The sequence below is a fragment of the Alexandromys fortis genome, unplaced genomic scaffold (genome assembly GCF_014885135.2).
Source record: "Alexandromys fortis isolate MF-2015 unplaced genomic scaffold, M_Fortis_MF-2015_v1.1 scaffold_290, whole genome shotgun sequence".
Taxonomy (NCBI): domain Eukaryota; kingdom Metazoa; phylum Chordata; class Mammalia; order Rodentia; family Cricetidae; genus Alexandromys; species Alexandromys fortis.
In genome coordinates, this window is record NW_026068167.1 from 213506 (window position 1) to 230730 (window position 17225).

The window sequence follows — 17225 nt, forward strand, 5'->3', positions numbered from 1 at the left end:
TCCAATATTGTGCTGGGTGCTCTGTTGGGAGAATTCCTTCCGGGAAGACAAGCATTTCTCCATCATTCACAAGGTCCTAACGACATATCAAAGTCCAATTCCACCCAAGTTCACCCTGGGAAGGCGGTGGGTTTATTGGGCTTACTCACACAATACAGGGCTACTGGCAGAAGTGTGGGTGACCCCAGAGCAGTCAGACTGGAAGTTCTCCATCCAGCAAGGATGCCCGCTTCCTGCTTCAAGGAACTAGAGCAGAGCTGCAGATCACAATTCTGGAAGGCGTGGCTGGACTCTCACTGGCACTGCCCCACTTGCTCCTCTGAGGGAAATGGTGGCCGCGGCTCTGAGGACAGACTTCTATCTAACATAGCAGGTGTCTTAAGAGAGAAAACTGACAGCAGAGCACCTGCCTGCCTGACAGACCCGAGGCTAATCTCCAGCACCCATGTAGGCAGGTGGCGGCAGCAGCAGGATCCCAGGCAGTCTAACCAATTGGCAAGCTCCCTTTCAGCGAGAAACCATGTATGAGAAACGTGGAGAGCTATCGATATAGGACACCCAACGGCAACTTCCACAGACACACTCATGAGCATCTACATTGCTACCCATAAAAAGAAAAAGGTATCTGCTAAAAAGCAAAAATGTAAACTGGGCAGTGTTGGCGCAACCTTTAATTCCGCACTTGGGAGGCAGAGGCAGGTGGATCTCTGTGAGTTAGAGGCTAGCCTGGTCTACAAAGATGAGTGAGTTCCAGGATAGCCATGGCTACTACAGAGAAACCCTGTCTTGAAAAACCAAAACGAATAAACCAAACCAGATACATCACATATTAACATAAACATTTTTATTAAAATTAACTTTGAAAACAAACAAACAAAATGACAGTATTGTTCCACATTTTTGCAGTCTTTTCTGACAACAGGAGCCAGGTAGAGCCTCAAATCTGCTTCATCTGACCATGCATGGCTTTACTAAAGTCAAAGAAGAATGCTTTCACTTGGCGTTGCACTGAAGGCAAACCTCCCAGGAGGATTTCAAGAACCATTAGCTGCTAAAAACCACGGCACCAAAACAGTTTCTCAGTAGGCTTCAGCCATTGACTTAGCATCAGGATGGCAACTCCTTTCAAGGCCAGCATGTTTGAAGGAAACTTGAGCTCTTGTTAATTCAGTTTGAACATCTTTTTTTCTTTCTGAGACAGGTTTTCTCTGTGTAGCTCTGGAGCCTGTCTGGAACTCACTCTGTAGACCAGGCTGGCCTTAAACTTGTGCCACCACTGCTCGGCTGAACATTCTTTTACTTATTTAGGTCTGTCAGTAACTGAACCCAGGGCCTGGGCAAACATGCCTACTACATGTGCCAGCATACAAACTGCTCTTGGACTCCAGGGCTCCTTTTCTTCTGAATCCCAGTACCAGGGTTTACAAGTGCCTGGGATTACAACAGGCATAAACTCATGGAATTACAATCTGTCCAGACAATGTTTAAAGAGTTTAAAACCGCTCTACCAACAGCCAAGATCATATAGTACAATTTTTTAAAAAAGTTTTTCCCTAAACTAGAGAATGCAACATGCCATACATATCAGCACTGACCTGCAGTGTTTCAGAGCTCACCAAGCACATTCCTCAATCCTAGGCCCCTCAGGAGAGGGCCTGAGCAGACCTGGCTGGGCCATGTCCTTCTTCATTCAGCGGCCTGGTGCTATCTCAGAAGAAAGACAAGTGACCCACAGTTCCAGACTTTAACAGGTTCCTCGTGACCTTGTGATGATGCACCTGCAGGACACCTCTGTTCTGATAATGAACAGTGCACTTTCTGAGGTTGTATGTGGCACTGAAGAGGCCCCTTCTCAAGGTCACACTTTCCACACACATAAGACAGCAACCATTCTTGAACTTAACGACTTTATTCGACACAAAATACAATATGGCTGTGGGAACAGCAAACACCGAAGACAAAAGAAAGAAAAAACCATAGTTCTATCTAATTTATAATTAACAGGAAGGTGAGTCGCTACACGAGTAACACATGGGTAAGTTTTAGGGAGCGTCTTTTCTAGTGCCCATACCTGAAAGACAAAACAAACGACCTCATGAGGATGCTGGAGAATAAGACCCTAGCTGGGCAATAGTGGCTCATGCCTTTAATCCCAGCACTCGGGAGGCAGAGGCAGGCAGATCTCTGTGAGTTCGAGACCAGCCTGGTCTACAGAGCTAGTTCCAGGACAGGTTCCAAAGCCACAGAGAAACCCTGTCTCGAAAAACCAAAAGAAAAAACAAACAAACAAACAAACAAAAACAGTATAAGACCCTAAAGCCCACTAAACACTTTTTTTGTTTGTTTGTTTTTCCTGACAGGGTTTCTCTTCTGTGTAGCCCTGGAAGTCTAGGAACTCACTCCATCGGCTAAGTTGGCCTTGAACTCAAGTTCTGGGGTCAATGGCATTCACTACCACGCCTGGTTTAGCTTTGTTTAATAATAAAAATGTGATCAAGCAGCTGTAGGTTTGGTATCAGAATCAATCAGCTGAGTGAAGCCAAAGGGACTTGGCACTTGAGGCACCTTGCTTGGAGGGCTAAGGTGGGAGGGTCCTAATGAATTTGAGGCCAGCCTGAATTACAGAATGAGATGCTGTCTCAAGAAGAGTCCACCGCCCTGCTTAACTCTGACTCCCATTTTTTTCACCTTGACAGACCTAGCAGTCTGAAAAAACTCTGCAAAATGCTGGCTAATCCCTGTTTATCTTCTCAAAGCTTCCCTAAAAATAAGGCATGGCAGCACACACCTTTAATCCTATTGCTAGGGAGGTAGAGACAAATGAGCCTCTGAGTTTGAGGCCAGCCTGGTCCACAGAGCCAGTTCAAGAACAGCCAGAGCTACTTAGAGAGACCTTATCTCAAATAAATTAAACAAACAAGGGTGTGTGTGTGCTCCACCACTCCAGCTGCCTTCAGCTTGAGGCCAGCAGGAGAATGACCTCAACTAGAAGACCCACACTTAGAACCCCAAACAAGGAGGAACACCTACTTTTGGAATTCCCACTCTCTGTTGTCCAATGGACACACCTGCCTCGTTTTGAGCCATCGAGAGATGCAGTGGAAATGAAAAGCATGCTGAAAGAGAAGACAGGCGTTACACGTCACTTCAGAGACCACAGTCAACAGTCATTGGCTGTGTGTGGGGATAACAGGGGACAGGGCAGCCGTGGAGGAGAGGGCAACATCCCACAGAACATCTTGAACTCTTCTTATTGATAAGGACATTTGCAACACACGGCATGCCCCTATCACTAAAGAAATGAATGATCAGGGAGCATAGGAGTATGTTGTAACAGTGAGAACTCTGCGGGAATGCGGCTCCTGGGTGCCAAAGCTGTTAACAGGATACTTCTTTTTTTTTTTTTTAAAGGATTTATTTATTATGTATACAGTATTCTCAGTATTCTGTCTGCATGTGTGCCTGCAGGCCAGAAGAGGGCACCAGGTCTCATTACAGATGGTTGTGAGCCACTATGTGGTTGCTGGGAATTGAACTCAGGACCTTTGGAAGAGCAGGCAATGCTCTTAACCGCTGAGCTGAGCCACCTCTCCAGCCCCTAACAGGATAGATACTTCTGCATTCCTGAGAAAGGGTCCCGACCACAGGCTTCAAATGCGAGAGAGACAACTGTTCTTTCACAGCCACAACTCTTACTAGATTCTGCCCCTTCAGACTCTTGACATGATTCATCATGAAAAAACAAACAAAAATCTGAACATCCAAAACAACCAGAATTTCTGCATGCTTATAACCCCAGCACTTGTAAGGTGGTGAGGTCACACTCAGCTAAACACCTGGTTCAAGACCAACCTGAGCTGTAGGAGTCCATGTCTAAAAAAAACAAAGCAACAAAACAAAAAGCCCCCTCAGAATTTCCAAGAGGCAGAGCCGGAGACACTTCCGGCAACATCTAGGTACTGGGGACAGTTCACTCAAAGACAGGCAAGAGACCTGTCTTTAGCTACCACCTCCCTGCTAAGTATCCTACAGAATGGGGCTTAACCCCACAGAATAGCAAGTGTTCAAGGGCAAAGTGTGTGTGAATTAGGTTTCAATGCAAATGAACCCCATCTTTCTTTGTCTTAATTTAAAATGCAGTAAAGAGTATATTCAGCAGACAGTACAATTTACCAAGGGCACATTTACAGCCCAGGTTTATGGAAGAAGTTGACATTATTACCTCATTCGAGCCTACTGCAACCCTGGCAAGCAGGCGTGACAGATATTACTATCTGTTCTTTACAGACAGGAAACTGAACCCCAGACAAATGACTTGTCTAATTTACAGAGCTGGTTCTCACAAGACTCAGAACTAGCACTGTAGCCTAATCTGGAGGTTTCTGGCACAGCACTGTGGTTTTGGAGCCTGCCTGGAACTAGCTCTTGTAGACCAGGCTGGTCTCGAACTCACAGAGATCTGCCTGCCTCTGCCTCCCAAGTGCTGGGATTAAAGGCGTGCGCCACCACCGCCAGGCCATTTAACTTTCTTTTAAAGGCCATTATTTTTAATTGTGTGAGAGTGTGCCTACAGTGGGCATTTGCAGGTGCCCGCAGTGGATGTGTGCAGGTACCTACAGTGAGTGTGTGCAGATGCCCGCAGTGTGTGATGGAGCCTAGAGAGGGTGTGTGCAGGTGCCCAGAGTGGGCGTGTACAGGTGTCTGAAGAGGCCAGAGGTGTCCAATTCCCTGAGCTGGAATCACAGGTGGTCCTGAGCAGCCTGATTTGGGTTCTGGGAACTGAATTATGGATTCTTTGGAAGAGCAGTATGTGCCCTTAACTGCTGACCCCTCACAGTTAGCTTTCTTTTTCCCCCTTTTTGGTTTCTAGAGACATGGTTTTTCTATATAGCCCTGGTTGTCCTGGAACTTGATTTATAGATCAGTCTGGCCTTGAACTCTACCTCCTGAAAGCTGGAATTTAAGGCATGTGTCACCACCTCCCTGTAGCTTTTTTTTTAATCTCTTTTTTCAAGTATTTATTTATTTATTATATATACAGTGTTCTGTCTGTATGTCTGCCTGTAGGCCAAAACAGGGCCAGATCTCATTACAGATGTTTGCGAGCCACCAGGTGGTTGCTGGGAATTGAACCTGGGATCTCTGGAAGAGCAGGCAGTGCTCTTAACCTCGGAGCCATCTTTCTAGTCTCCCTGTAGCTTTCTTAAATATTTCTTCTTACTATGTCCTGGGAGCCATTCTAAGTAGTTTACTTGCTTTGGGCACGTACACGTGTTTAGGTTAGCACAACTTATAGGAGTCAGTTCTGCCCTTCCACCATGTGTTCTAGAACTCAAGCTCAGCTCACAAAGCTGGGCAGCAAGGCCCCGTATCCACTGAGCCATCTCACTGGCCCTCTAAACACTTTTTAAAAGTTTTAAATCACTTAAGCTGTGTGGTGGTGGCGCATACCTTTAATCCCAGCCCTCGAGAGGCAAAAGCAGAAGGATCTCTGTGAGCTTGAGGACATCCTGGTCTACAGAGTGAGTCCTAGGACAGGTAGGACTGTTAGACAGAGAAACCCTGTCTTGAAAAAACCAAAAGTTAAATCATTTAATCCTGTTTACACTTTTACTATTAGCCATATTTTACCTGAGGGAACCCAGGGTTAGAGATGTTAGAGGATCTGACAAAGTCACTTAGCTAGTAAGAGAGAAACAGGGTGATCTGAGCCCATACTCCATGACTCCGCGTCACAATGGAAGTTGTGTAGTCAGGGTCTGAAGGGTCAGAGCAATTTTAACTCCTGTAACCAAGACTACAGTTCTATAGATGAATTTTTAACGTGCCAGAAATACTATATTTGCTGTCTCATCTCCTTCACAGCTGTGGCACGTGCAAAGCTGGACATCCAGTCAACACTGCCTCATTAAATATTTCCGGCAGGAGCCACAAACAAACACACACACACACCCTAGACACTTCCCTTAGAAGGTCTGTTGAGGACCTGGAGCGGTGGCTCAGTGGTGAAGAGCACAGGCTGCTCTTCCAGAGGTTCTGAGTTTTGAGTTCAATTCCCAGCCCGCACAGGGTGGTTCACAACCATTTCTAATGGAATCTGATGCCCTCTTCTGGGATGAAGTCCAACATGTACTCATATACATAAATAAGCAATCTTTAGAAAAAGAAAAAAAAAAGTTCTGTTGAGAAGGTACAGATATTCTCCCAAGACAGTTTTCAGCTTTGAAGAAAATCCCTGAAAGTAGATGAATACTCAAAACACTGCATAGGAAAGAAGGCCCACTTAATAATAATTAAGACAAACTATTTTTCCTTTGTAATAACTACTGCTTATCTGGTTAAATTTAATACTGTAAGGATTTAAAATTTGTCTTTACTATTTGTATACCTTTTGGAGAAAGGTGGGCTACTCAATTATTTTCCCTAATAATTTTCAAGACTGAAAAAAAAAGGAGAAGCGGCCACACATGCACAAGTCACAGGCATAGGTAAAGATGGTTCCTTACATTACAGACTCCCCACGCAACAGTACACTCTTCAGAAGTAGCAGACGCCTGGTTGGCCTGACATTCAATGCCTGTGGGAACAAGAGCAAAAGCATCACTGGACCTGGGGGCAGTAGTTTCCAACCTGGCCAGCCAAGTCCTCAAGAGGGTTAACTGGCCATTAACCAGTGGAGAGGGCTGTGCAGTGGCTCACATCTATAATCCCAGGATTTGGTAGGCAGAGGCAGGAGGATGTCTGCGAGTCTGAGACCAGTTAGGATTACTCATTCGTTCCCCCTAATAATTTTCAAGACCATTTCAAGGCCATTTCAGGAGAAGCAGCAATGCATTTACAAAGTGTTACTGAAGATGTCAACCAAATAAAATCTTCCTTCTGAAAAACAAAAAGTTTAGGAAAGACTCCTTATTCTGGTACAACTGTACCAGGCTAGCAGATAGGAAGCAGAAAGGCTAGGCATTACTGGGACATCAGTCTTAAGGTTGGACTTTTCCCCACTCCTCAGAGAGATGAGAAGCCAAGTCCCTGAAATCACAGAACTGAGTCTGCTGTTCAGAAACACAGTAACACATAGTCTGCTTGCCACCTGGAAGAGTCTAAGGTCTGTGCTTCACAGTCAAGAATTTACTAGGGTTAGGCCTGGGGCTCACGCCTGAAATCCAGCACTCATGAGACAGAGGCAGTCAGATATCTGTTAAGTTCCAGGTCAGCCTGGACTGTACAGTGAGACCTTGTCTCAAGCAAAAACAATGACACCCTGCCCCTATAAGACCAAGTGGTACAGGCCTTTCCCCCATCAGTTCAGAGGTGGAGCCAGAAGGAACCACTGAATGACTTCTTGTTCTTTTTGAGAGAGGGTTTCATAAATTCTTTGTCTGTCTGCCTACCTACCTACCTATCTGCATGTATAAAATCAAGCTGCCTTGAATTTGCTATGTAGCCAAGGATTACTCTGAACTCCTAATCCTCCTGGTTCTACCACAGTGGTAATTTGAATGTAACTGGCCCTCATAATGTCATGGGGAGTGGTGTTATTAGGAGGTGTTGCTTTGTTCGAGTGGGTATGGCTTATTGATGGAAGTTTGTCATTGTGGAGGTGGGCTTTGAGGTTTCTTATGTTAGGATACCACCCAGTGTCTGAGTTGACCTCCTGTTGCCTGCAAGATGTAGAACTCTTAGCTACTCCTGCAGCATCATGTCTGCCTGCATGCCACAATGCTCCCTGCCATGATAATAATGGACCGACCCTTTGAAACTGTAAGTAAATTCCCTCAATTAAATGTTTTCCTTAAGAGTTGCCATGCTCAGAGCCAGGTGGAGGTGGGTGGAGATGGCACGTGTCTTTAATTCCAGCACTCAGGAGGCAGAGGCTGGCAGATCTCTGTGAGTTTGAGGCCAGTCTGGTCTACAAAATGAGTACCAGTACAGCTATGATTGTTACACAGAGAAACCTTGTCTCAGAAAATAAAACAAAACAAAAACAATCAAAAACAACAACAGCAAAAACCCACAAAAAGAATAAGTCAAAGTTTAGAGAAACTGTGAGCCAGCAACAACTACCAGCAAACGGCACATGTGCTTTCCAAGTTGCAGTGATCATAGACTGCTACACCATTTGGTTTTTGCTATCCATCTAGCAAATATTCAGAGGAATTTTATTATATATTAGTTTTTTTTTTTTTTTTTTTGGTTTTTCGAGACAGGGTTTCTCTGTGGCTTTGGAGCCTGTCCTGGCACTAGCTCTGTAGACCAGACTGGTCTCGAACTCACAGAGATCCGCCTGCCTATGCCTCCCGAGTGCTGGGATTAAAGGCGTGCGCCACCACCGCCCGGCCTTAGTTTTGTTTTTCAAGATAAGAGTTTCTCTGTGTAATCTTTGGCTGTCCTGGAACTCACTTTCATAGACCAGGCTGGCCTTGAACTCACAGAGATCTAACAGCCAGCCTCCTGACGGCTGGGATTAAAGGCTTGCGCCACAATGCCCGGCTTAGATAACATGCTAAAGTAGTAAATAACCACCTGATTAAATGACAGACATAAAGGGGTACTAGAGTATATCTTGGGAATATCTGAAAGAACTGCCAATAACCTATGTGTGCATGTGTAAATGTGGAGAATGTGGGGGATACACACACACAGATGTAGATAGAATTTGAGATTATGTATGACAGACAGTAAATTTTCTTTATAATTACTTGCTTATTTATTTAATATGTATGCATGTTATGCCTGTACTAGAATATGTCTTGTACCCTTCAGGGCCGGAAGAGGGCATTGAATTTCCTGGAACTGAAGCTACGGAACATGGTAAGTCTCCGTGTGATTGCTGGTAATTAAACCTGGGTCCTTTGGAAAAGCAGCCAGTGCTCTTAACAGCTGAACCATCCCTCCAGCCTGTGACTGTAAATCTTACCCAACAAAACCTAGATCAGATTAAAACTAGCTCAAACTAGCCCTGACTGGCCCAATACTCTTGCCATTGCCTCCCAAACGCTGGGATCACAGGGATACACTTAGGTACCTACTTTCAAAGGTCGTTTTCTTTCACTATTTTTGTCTTGGTGTCTGTACAAGATGGGAAGAAATGTCAACTCTTCCTACAACTCATTCTGAATAGGAACTTGTTGGCTTTACAATGACTATTCTGAGGGCTGAGTTTGCCTCCAAGACATCACTTATTTGAGATGGCTGATAGGAACTTTGGGCAAATTAGTTTTAACTATTTAACTTAACAGTGAGTTCTAGTACAGCCAGGGCTACACATAAAAACCGTATCTCAAAAACCAAACCAAAACAATCCATTTCAAACACACCAATGGATGAGATGCACAAGTACCCAAGGGTTCTGATCCTGCTCCACTCGTGAAGAAAAAAAAAAAATCAGTCACACCAGGATGATCACCATTTCTGTAACCTTCCAACTTCTTCCCATCCTCCCTGAGTTACTTACAAAGATCCATAATGTGGTTCCTGCAGATGGCACAGTTATCAACTACAATATCCCAGGCCCAGAGGGCTACCGCATTCCACTGAGAAGAGAAAAGAGGGGAAATAATGCATTTTCATTGTAATGGATGAGACTCATCAGGATTTCAGGTTTCAGCTCCAGCTACCAACTCCTTGGCCATAGGGATTATCCAAGAATGTTTTTAGATTATACTATTTGTACTACGTCGGAGGACAACAGCAAACTATATGTATGCTTCCTCATTCACCCAAATATGGAATATATGAACATGGGATTCTTCAATTTTCTGTCTATAGCGTAAAATAATTTAGCTAGCCAAACCAATGTAAGCAAATTAGAAACACTTTTTAAAACACCTGCTTTAGATTTAATGAAGTACAAACTTATCGAGCAGCTTTCCCTGGCAGCTGTGGAAGGACAGACTCGAAATCTGCAGAAGCACCTGCTCTTCAGGCAGTTTGGACAGGAGCAGGGAGGTGAAGACAATGACTAAGATGACTGGATCATAGAGAGGATAATCGTGGGATAAGCTGGACAGCTAGTTACCTTCAGTGTCAGAACACGGAACAAGGTCATCACTTAAATCTAACCAGATTAATTTCATGGCAAAGTAAAAGCCACTACAATTTTCTTTTCCGATGTTCTCAACTTTTATATGTCCAAACTATTAAGTCTAGTAATATTAACTATTAATTCTAGTCAATCTAAACATAGATCAACCTGCTTCTGCAGTGATACACACACCCTGCCAGATACCCCTCTTAAGGGCTCCTCTGATGTGACTTCCCTCACTTCTTTCAAATTCAGCTCTCAGAAGTTCAGTAACTTCTACACTACCACATGCCACATCGAGTGGGAGGAAAAACCGATTCTTTTGATTCTTCTTCAACATGGCTGCTGGCTGTAAAGAGCAGCAATGAGACGCCCAAAGAAGGGGGTGGGGTGGAGAGTGTGCTCCGCGACACGTTCCTAAACTACATCTGCCCAACGTCAAGATCCTCATTTTGAACAGATTTATGTAATTTTAGGTAGGAACCGACACCTTTTTTCCCAGACTGCTAAACCATGAAGGAGAAGAGCGTGTAAAAAGACGTCCCGCATTTCCACTTTCCTGTTCGTTCTCAAGTCATTAATAACTAGTACCCCACTTTCCTCCTGGGCTTGCTTTTAAAAGAAAGACCACCAAGCGTTTTAGTTACTGATTTTTGATAGAAAGGTATCCATCCGGGCATTAGAGAAGTATATGGGACTGGCAGAAGCTATGTGACAAGCAGTAGACACCTCGGGAGAACCAAGTCTTACACACGAAGACTAGGCCTTCCGAGGCTAATGAAGTCCTCCATACAATCGAGGCCCCAAACCAGGTCTCCCGGGAGTCAAAAGACTCAGGGATCCAGGAAGGGGCGGGGCAAGGGCACGGCGGGGCTTCTCAGAGGCTCCCGTGCGGTGCGATCGCTCGTTCCCAGCTTTCTCCGCACTGCCCCATCCTCCACCCGCCGCAGTCTCTGCGAGTATCCATTCCACCCACCCCACCCAGTCCTTCCCCCACCTCTCAGTCACTTTAGTGACAGCTCAAGCGCTTGGCTCCCGCAAGGAAGTCGAGCCCGCGTGTTTCAGTAAGCAGCTCCGCGATTGGCCCCTCAGCTTTCCCAGAGAAACTAATATGGCCTCAGCTAGTGGGCCGCCGTCACGCCGATCAATGCTAAGGCCCGCCCTCCAGCTTCCTTTCGTGGTACCCGGTCCCTAGGACCGCCCTGAGCCGAAGCTCTTTCCCCCGCGCCTCGCTCGTCCTCAGGCCTGCCAACCATATCCGCGCCTCGCTAGTTTCCCTGAGGAAGGTACTGGCGAGAGCCAACCTTTTTCACTTCAAAGCGCTTCTTGCCCGCGCCGCTGTTGGTGCCGCTGGGGGTATCCACATCCATCGCTGCCGCCATTTTGAAAACACACTGTGCCTCGCCGGGCCACTGCGCCTGCGCGTCGGCTCACAATTTCCCCTCCCGCTCCGCACACTGGGCTCCTCCTCCCGCGTCCCTCCCCTTATTGGCGCGCGCGGGTAGGAGGGGCGGGGCCTGTCGTCACGCCCCTTAAAGGCGCAGGTGAGGCTTCCTCTGGCCCTCAGCTGGGGAGGCGGCTCTGGGAGCTTGAGGCGGGGCCGGGCGGGGCCGAGCGACGGGAGGCGGAGGCGGCCGGTGGGAATGTCCGCGAGCTCTCACGCCGCTCGTCCTCAGGGAAGCCCCTTGGCCTCACGCCTTCATCTGGGGCGGCGGCTGCTCACCTCGTTTTTGCCTGGACCTACAGCTGGTCCGTTGCCCCAGCGCTGCCCCCGCCAGGCTGCGATGGAAGGGGCGTGGGCGGCTCTGTGGAAACCCGAAACTCCACACGCGTCTTCCCCTGGTCGTGGCCGTGTCCAGGAGGCCTGCGGCCCGGCTTGCCAGGGCCCGGGCCCCGGCTGAGTTCCCAGTCAGTGTGGGAAGTGATTTCGTGAGGAGAGAAGAGGCCCGTGTGTTCTGTCTCCGACCTAATCCTGCAGCTCTGCCTTCTTCCCCTTCTCACGAGGAGGAAGAGATGGAGAACGCTTGGGAGCCTGGGAGATGCCATATTGCCTCTCCTAACCATCCAGTCCTAAATGGTCCTCCCTTTCTCCCCATTTCCTATCCGAATTTTCCTGCTTGTGCTACAGTTAAGCTAGTTCATCTGTAGTGGCGGAACTTGAATTTGGGTGAGGCATTCTGATAATCGTACACGTCATTTCCATCGAGCGAAACAACATGGACTTTATGTCATGCTCCCATGTGTAGTCCAGGCCTCCGTGGTTTTATCTCCTACACTAGCAGAGGCATGGCTGGAATACATCACCTTGAATTTTCTCTGTTTTTATTTGTCCGTTAATCCTAGGACTTGGGAGGCCAAAGCAGGAGGCTGTTGTATTCCGGTCCCCACAACATGACAACAAAGAGGTTCATCTGAAATGTCACATATCCTCTTGAAAGAGATATTTACTGGAGGGTAATGGAGTGTGATGCCGATGCCATCGCTGAGCAGAGCAATAAATCCAGAAACAGCACCACAGCTTTAACTCAAAGAAAATGTGTGAGAGTCTTGCGGGATGTGTGTGTTTGCCAAGTTCTACCTCCCATGTTAAAGCTGTCATTGATTTATTATGTGTTAACCAACCTTCTATGGGGATGCAGAAATCCATAGTTAATTAAGATATTGAGAACATATTTATCCATCATTCAACAATTATCTTTATGTACCAGGTCTTTTAAATTTTGGGTTCTTCTTATTTATTTATTTATTTATTTATTTATTATGTATACAGTGTTCTGACCACATATCAAAAGGGGGCACCAGATTTCATCATAGATGGTTGTGAGCCACCATGTGGTTGCTGGGAATTGAACTCAACCTCTGGAAGAGCAGCCAGTGCTCTTTACCTCTGAGCCTTCTCTCCAGCCTGCCCTGTTAAGAACACTGCCTGCTCTCCCAGAGGACCCAGGTTTGGTTCCCAGCACCCACATGGAAGCTCACAACTCTCTGTAATTCCAAGATTAGACACATATGAAGGCAAAACACAACTGCACATAAAAATAATTTTTAAAAAAATGCTATAAAAGTGCTGGCTGGGCTGGAGAGGATGGCTCAGTGGTTAAGAGCAATGGCTGTTCTTCCAGAGGTCCTGAGTTCGATTCCCAGCAACCACATGGTGGCTCACAACCATCTGTAATGAGATCTGGTGCCCTCTTCTGGCGTGCAGGCAGACACAGAGGCAGAATGTTGTATACATAATAAATAAATCTTAAAAAACAAACAAAAAACTCATCCTTTCCAACCTGTCCGCAGTCTGAACCAGAAACGTTCTCATCAGGAATAAGCCTGTTGATTATTATTCTTTTTTAAGTCTTTTATATATTTTTATTGTTTTATGGAGCTATATATTTAAATCTAGTCCCTTCCCTTCCTCCCCCCTTCCCTTCTACCCTTTCTCATGATCCCCATGCTCCCAATTTACTCAGGAGATTATTCTTCTTACTTTTAGGTCCTCAGCCTACATATCTTTGTCCAGATTTTTGTTCCCTGCTACATATTCACTAGGCCAGAGGCACACTCACTAATGGGACCATGTTTCATGTGTTCTGTTAATGAGCAAGTGTCTTTGCACCTGTGCTGGGATTAAAGGCTGTGCCGAGATTGAAGTTAGGGGTTTTATGTCAGGCAAACACTCTACCAACTGATTTCCTATACCTGTATTTCTTCTTATCTCATTTATTCTTTTTATTTCATTTATTTGTGTGTGCATGCACTGGGCCAGAGGGGAAGATATTCACTTGGTTTTCTGAGACAGGGTCTCTCATTGGCCTTGAAGGCTGGGCAGACTGAGTGGTGAGCCCCAGATTCATTGCAGTTGGTTATGGGATTTGAACCCATGTTCATGCTTACAAGACAAGCTGGCCTTTTTGATTCAAGGTCTCTCTATGTAGCTCTGGCTGTCCTGGAACTTGCTATGTAATCCAGGCAAGCCTTGAACTCACAAGAAATTTGTGTGTCTCTATTTCTCAAATGCTGGGATTAAAGAAGCCTGAGTCTTGCTATGGAGTTTATATTGATCTGGAATTTTCCTGTTCCACCCTCACATGAAAGGGGATTACGGCACGCACCAGCACACCCAGCTTTATTTAACTTTTCAGTTTGTAATCTTTGTGAAGAATAGATTATAGAAATGTAAGACGGAAGCAGCACTAAGTAGCCATTCCTTTGCTGCGGCAGCACTAGAATGGGATTTGGATGGTTTTAAGGGCTCACTTATTTAGTTAATATTTTTAAGACAGGTTCTCCCTATGTAGTCCTTGCTGTCCTGGAATTCTCTTTGTAGACCAGGCTATCCTCAAAATCATAGTGGTCCACCTGCCTCTGCCTCCCAAGTGATGGTTTTAAAGGTGTTTGCCAGTATGCACAGTTCTCAGGGCTCCTTTAAACTAGAGAAGTCTCGCCAGGTGATGGTTTCAGCAGCGCATGCCTTTAATCCCAGCACTTGAGAGGCAGAGGAAGACAGAACTCTGGGAGTTCAAGGCCAGCCTGATCTATGCGGAACTAGTTCCAGGACAGCTAGGATACAGAGAAACCCTGTCTCGAAAAACCAAACAAATAACTGTATAAGTCTCATATATCTGGATGTGGTGGTACATGCTTGTCACTTCAGTACTTGGAAGGGAGAGGCAGGAGAATTAGGGGACCAGTGTCATCCCTTACTATACAAAGATTTAGGAAGAGAGGGAAGAGGCTGGGTGGTGATGGCATATTTGTTTACTCCCAGTACTCAGGAGGTAGAGACAGGCAGATTTCTGTATGTTCAAGGCCAGCCTGGTCAACAGAACTGAGTTCCAGGACATCTAGGATTGTTATGTAGAGAAACCTTGTCTTATAAAACAAAACAAAAAAAATAGAACTGGGGTTCTAAAGACAGAGCAGAACAATGAACAAATTGAAAACAGTAGCAGGTGGCAGAGTCCTCCTCCCTTTTGGGGGGAGAAAGGAGATGAAAAAAGGGATGTCTGCCTACAGTCTAACTAAAACCTACTCTGGACTGTAGATGCTGCCACTACAGGCTGTAAAGGTGAGGTGAGGTGTAGTCAGCACACCCAAGACAGACTTGGTGTTAGGCAGACACTGATTTCAAATTCTGCCTCCTATGGCAAACACCTATAATCCGGGCATTTAGGAGGTGGAGGCAGAAGGATTTCTTGATTTGAAGCCAGGCTGGTCTACGGAGCAAGTTGCAGGATAACAAAAGCTACAGACAGAAACCCTGTCTTGAAAAACAAATCAAAACAAAAAACAGAGCCCTGGGTTGAATCTTCAGTACTACAAAAACAAAATTTAGTAGTATGTATCTTTAGTCCCATCACTCAGAATGTGAAATCAAGAGTAGCAGAAGTTTAAGGTTTTCCTCAACTAAGTAGTGAATTGAGTTTAGTTGAGCACACTATAGTGGTTTGAATAAAAACGGTCCCAGTAGGCCCACAGGGGCACTACAAGGACGTGTGGCCTTGTTGTAGGAAGTGTGTCACTGGGAGCAGGCTTTGAGGTCCTAAATGGTCAAGCCTGATCAGTGAGTGTGTCAGTCTCCTGCTGCCTGCCAATCCAGATGTAGAACTCTCTGCTCCTGCTCCAGCATCATGTCTGCCTGCATTCTGCCCTGCTTCCCACAATGATAATGGACTAAACCTCTGAACCCAGTTAAATGCTTTCCTTTATAAATGCTGTCACGGTCTGGATAAGCTGCTGGGGAAGAGTAGTTATTAACAGTGTTACTTCAGCTGGGCGCACACCTTTAATCCCAACACTCGGGAGGCAGAGGCAGGTGGATCTCTGTAAGTTTGAGGCCAGCCTGGTCTACAGAGCGAGTTCCAGGACAGGTTCCAAAAGCTACAGAGAAACCCTGTCTTGAAAAACAAAAACAATAAAAAATAAACAAACAGATTAAAACAGTGTTACTTCACTGTGAATAGTCTGTGCCACACTATCAACCTACCAGGCAAGACTGTTTAGGGTAATCATCTTTTCTAAAAAATGGATTTGAGGCCTGTATTTGATGTGGGATTCCCTCTGTATGCTGTGAATACATTTTATTACTACTTGTTAATAAAGAAGTTGCTTTGGTCTATGGCAGGGCAGAGTATAGCTAGGTGGGAAATCCAAACAGGAACAGGGAGAAAGAAGGCAGAGTTGGGGAGATGCTAGCAGCTGCTGGGAAAGCAAGCTGTAACAAGCCACGAGCCTCGTGATAAAATGTAGACTAATAGAAATAGGTTAATTTAAACTGTAAGAGCTAGTTAATAAGACTGAGTCAAACAGTTTGTAATTAATATCAAGCCTCAGAGTGGTTATTTGGGAACTGGTGGGTGGGGAAAAAGCTCCAGTTACATGTTCTACTGGAGAAGATTAATACTGGGTACTGTAAACGTGGTCAAAAGCCTGTAGCTAGAGAGGCTATTAACCCTAGGGGTGATGCTACTGCTGTTTTGCTAAAATGGATATGTGCCTGTCAAATTGCCTTCTGAATATGTTTTTTGCTCAAAGAGTAGCGCTGCTATCAGCTTTGGTCAGAGAAGCTTCTTTTTCACAGTAGGTAGTAGTTAATGTTGGGACTCATAATTGGACAATGTGAAGATAAGAGATTGTTGAATGTTCGTCCCTAGATGGGATATCAATATCACTTCTCTGAGGCTTAGGGAATCCTGTGGTAGAGGGAGTGAGAGAATGTAAGAGCCCAATGAAAGGGTGGAGTGTTGTGGAATGCTGTCTTCCAGGTAGGACACGGCCATCACACCCTGGAGTGCTCAGCAGCTGTGATTACCTACACAAGGCTTGCAGAAATTTGGGCCCATCAATATTCCTTCATGGAGGCTCCCCTCCAAGGATCCACAGGGAGCTGATGATAGCTGGACAAGGAAGAGACATTGTCATCTGAGATGTTGCCACTAGTAAGTTGCCCATTCTTCTGCAATTGACCCCTACCCATATTCCTGTAGGTAAGCCTTGAAATTCATTAAGTATATATATATATATATACACACACACACACACACACACACACACACACACACACACACTCCCAAAAACCCATGGAAGTAGAAAGAGATCAGCTGGGAAGATCCATAGGAGTGGGAAGGAAGAGAACAGAGTATCATGGATGGTGAATCAAACTATATTATTTCCAGGCTGGAGAGATGGTTCAGTAGTCAGTACTCTT

General features: G+C 45.6%; 1 protein-coding gene across 1 annotated transcript; it reads right to left on the reverse strand.

Moving 5' to 3' along the window:
- Positions 1–827: 827 nt before the first annotated feature.
- Positions 828–11470, reverse strand: Rbx1 (ring-box 1). Its single transcript, XM_050128271.1, has 5 exons — positions 11329–11470; positions 9455–9533; positions 6507–6577; positions 3031–3116; positions 828–2071 (listed from the first exon to the last, which is right to left on the reverse strand). Exons 1-5 carry the CDS (start codon positions 11404–11406, stop codon positions 2059–2061), a joined length of 327 nt encoding a protein of 108 aa, XP_049984228.1. The 5' UTR covers positions 11407–11470; the 3' UTR covers positions 828–2058.
- Between the last annotated feature and the right edge of the window lie 5755 nt (positions 11471–17225).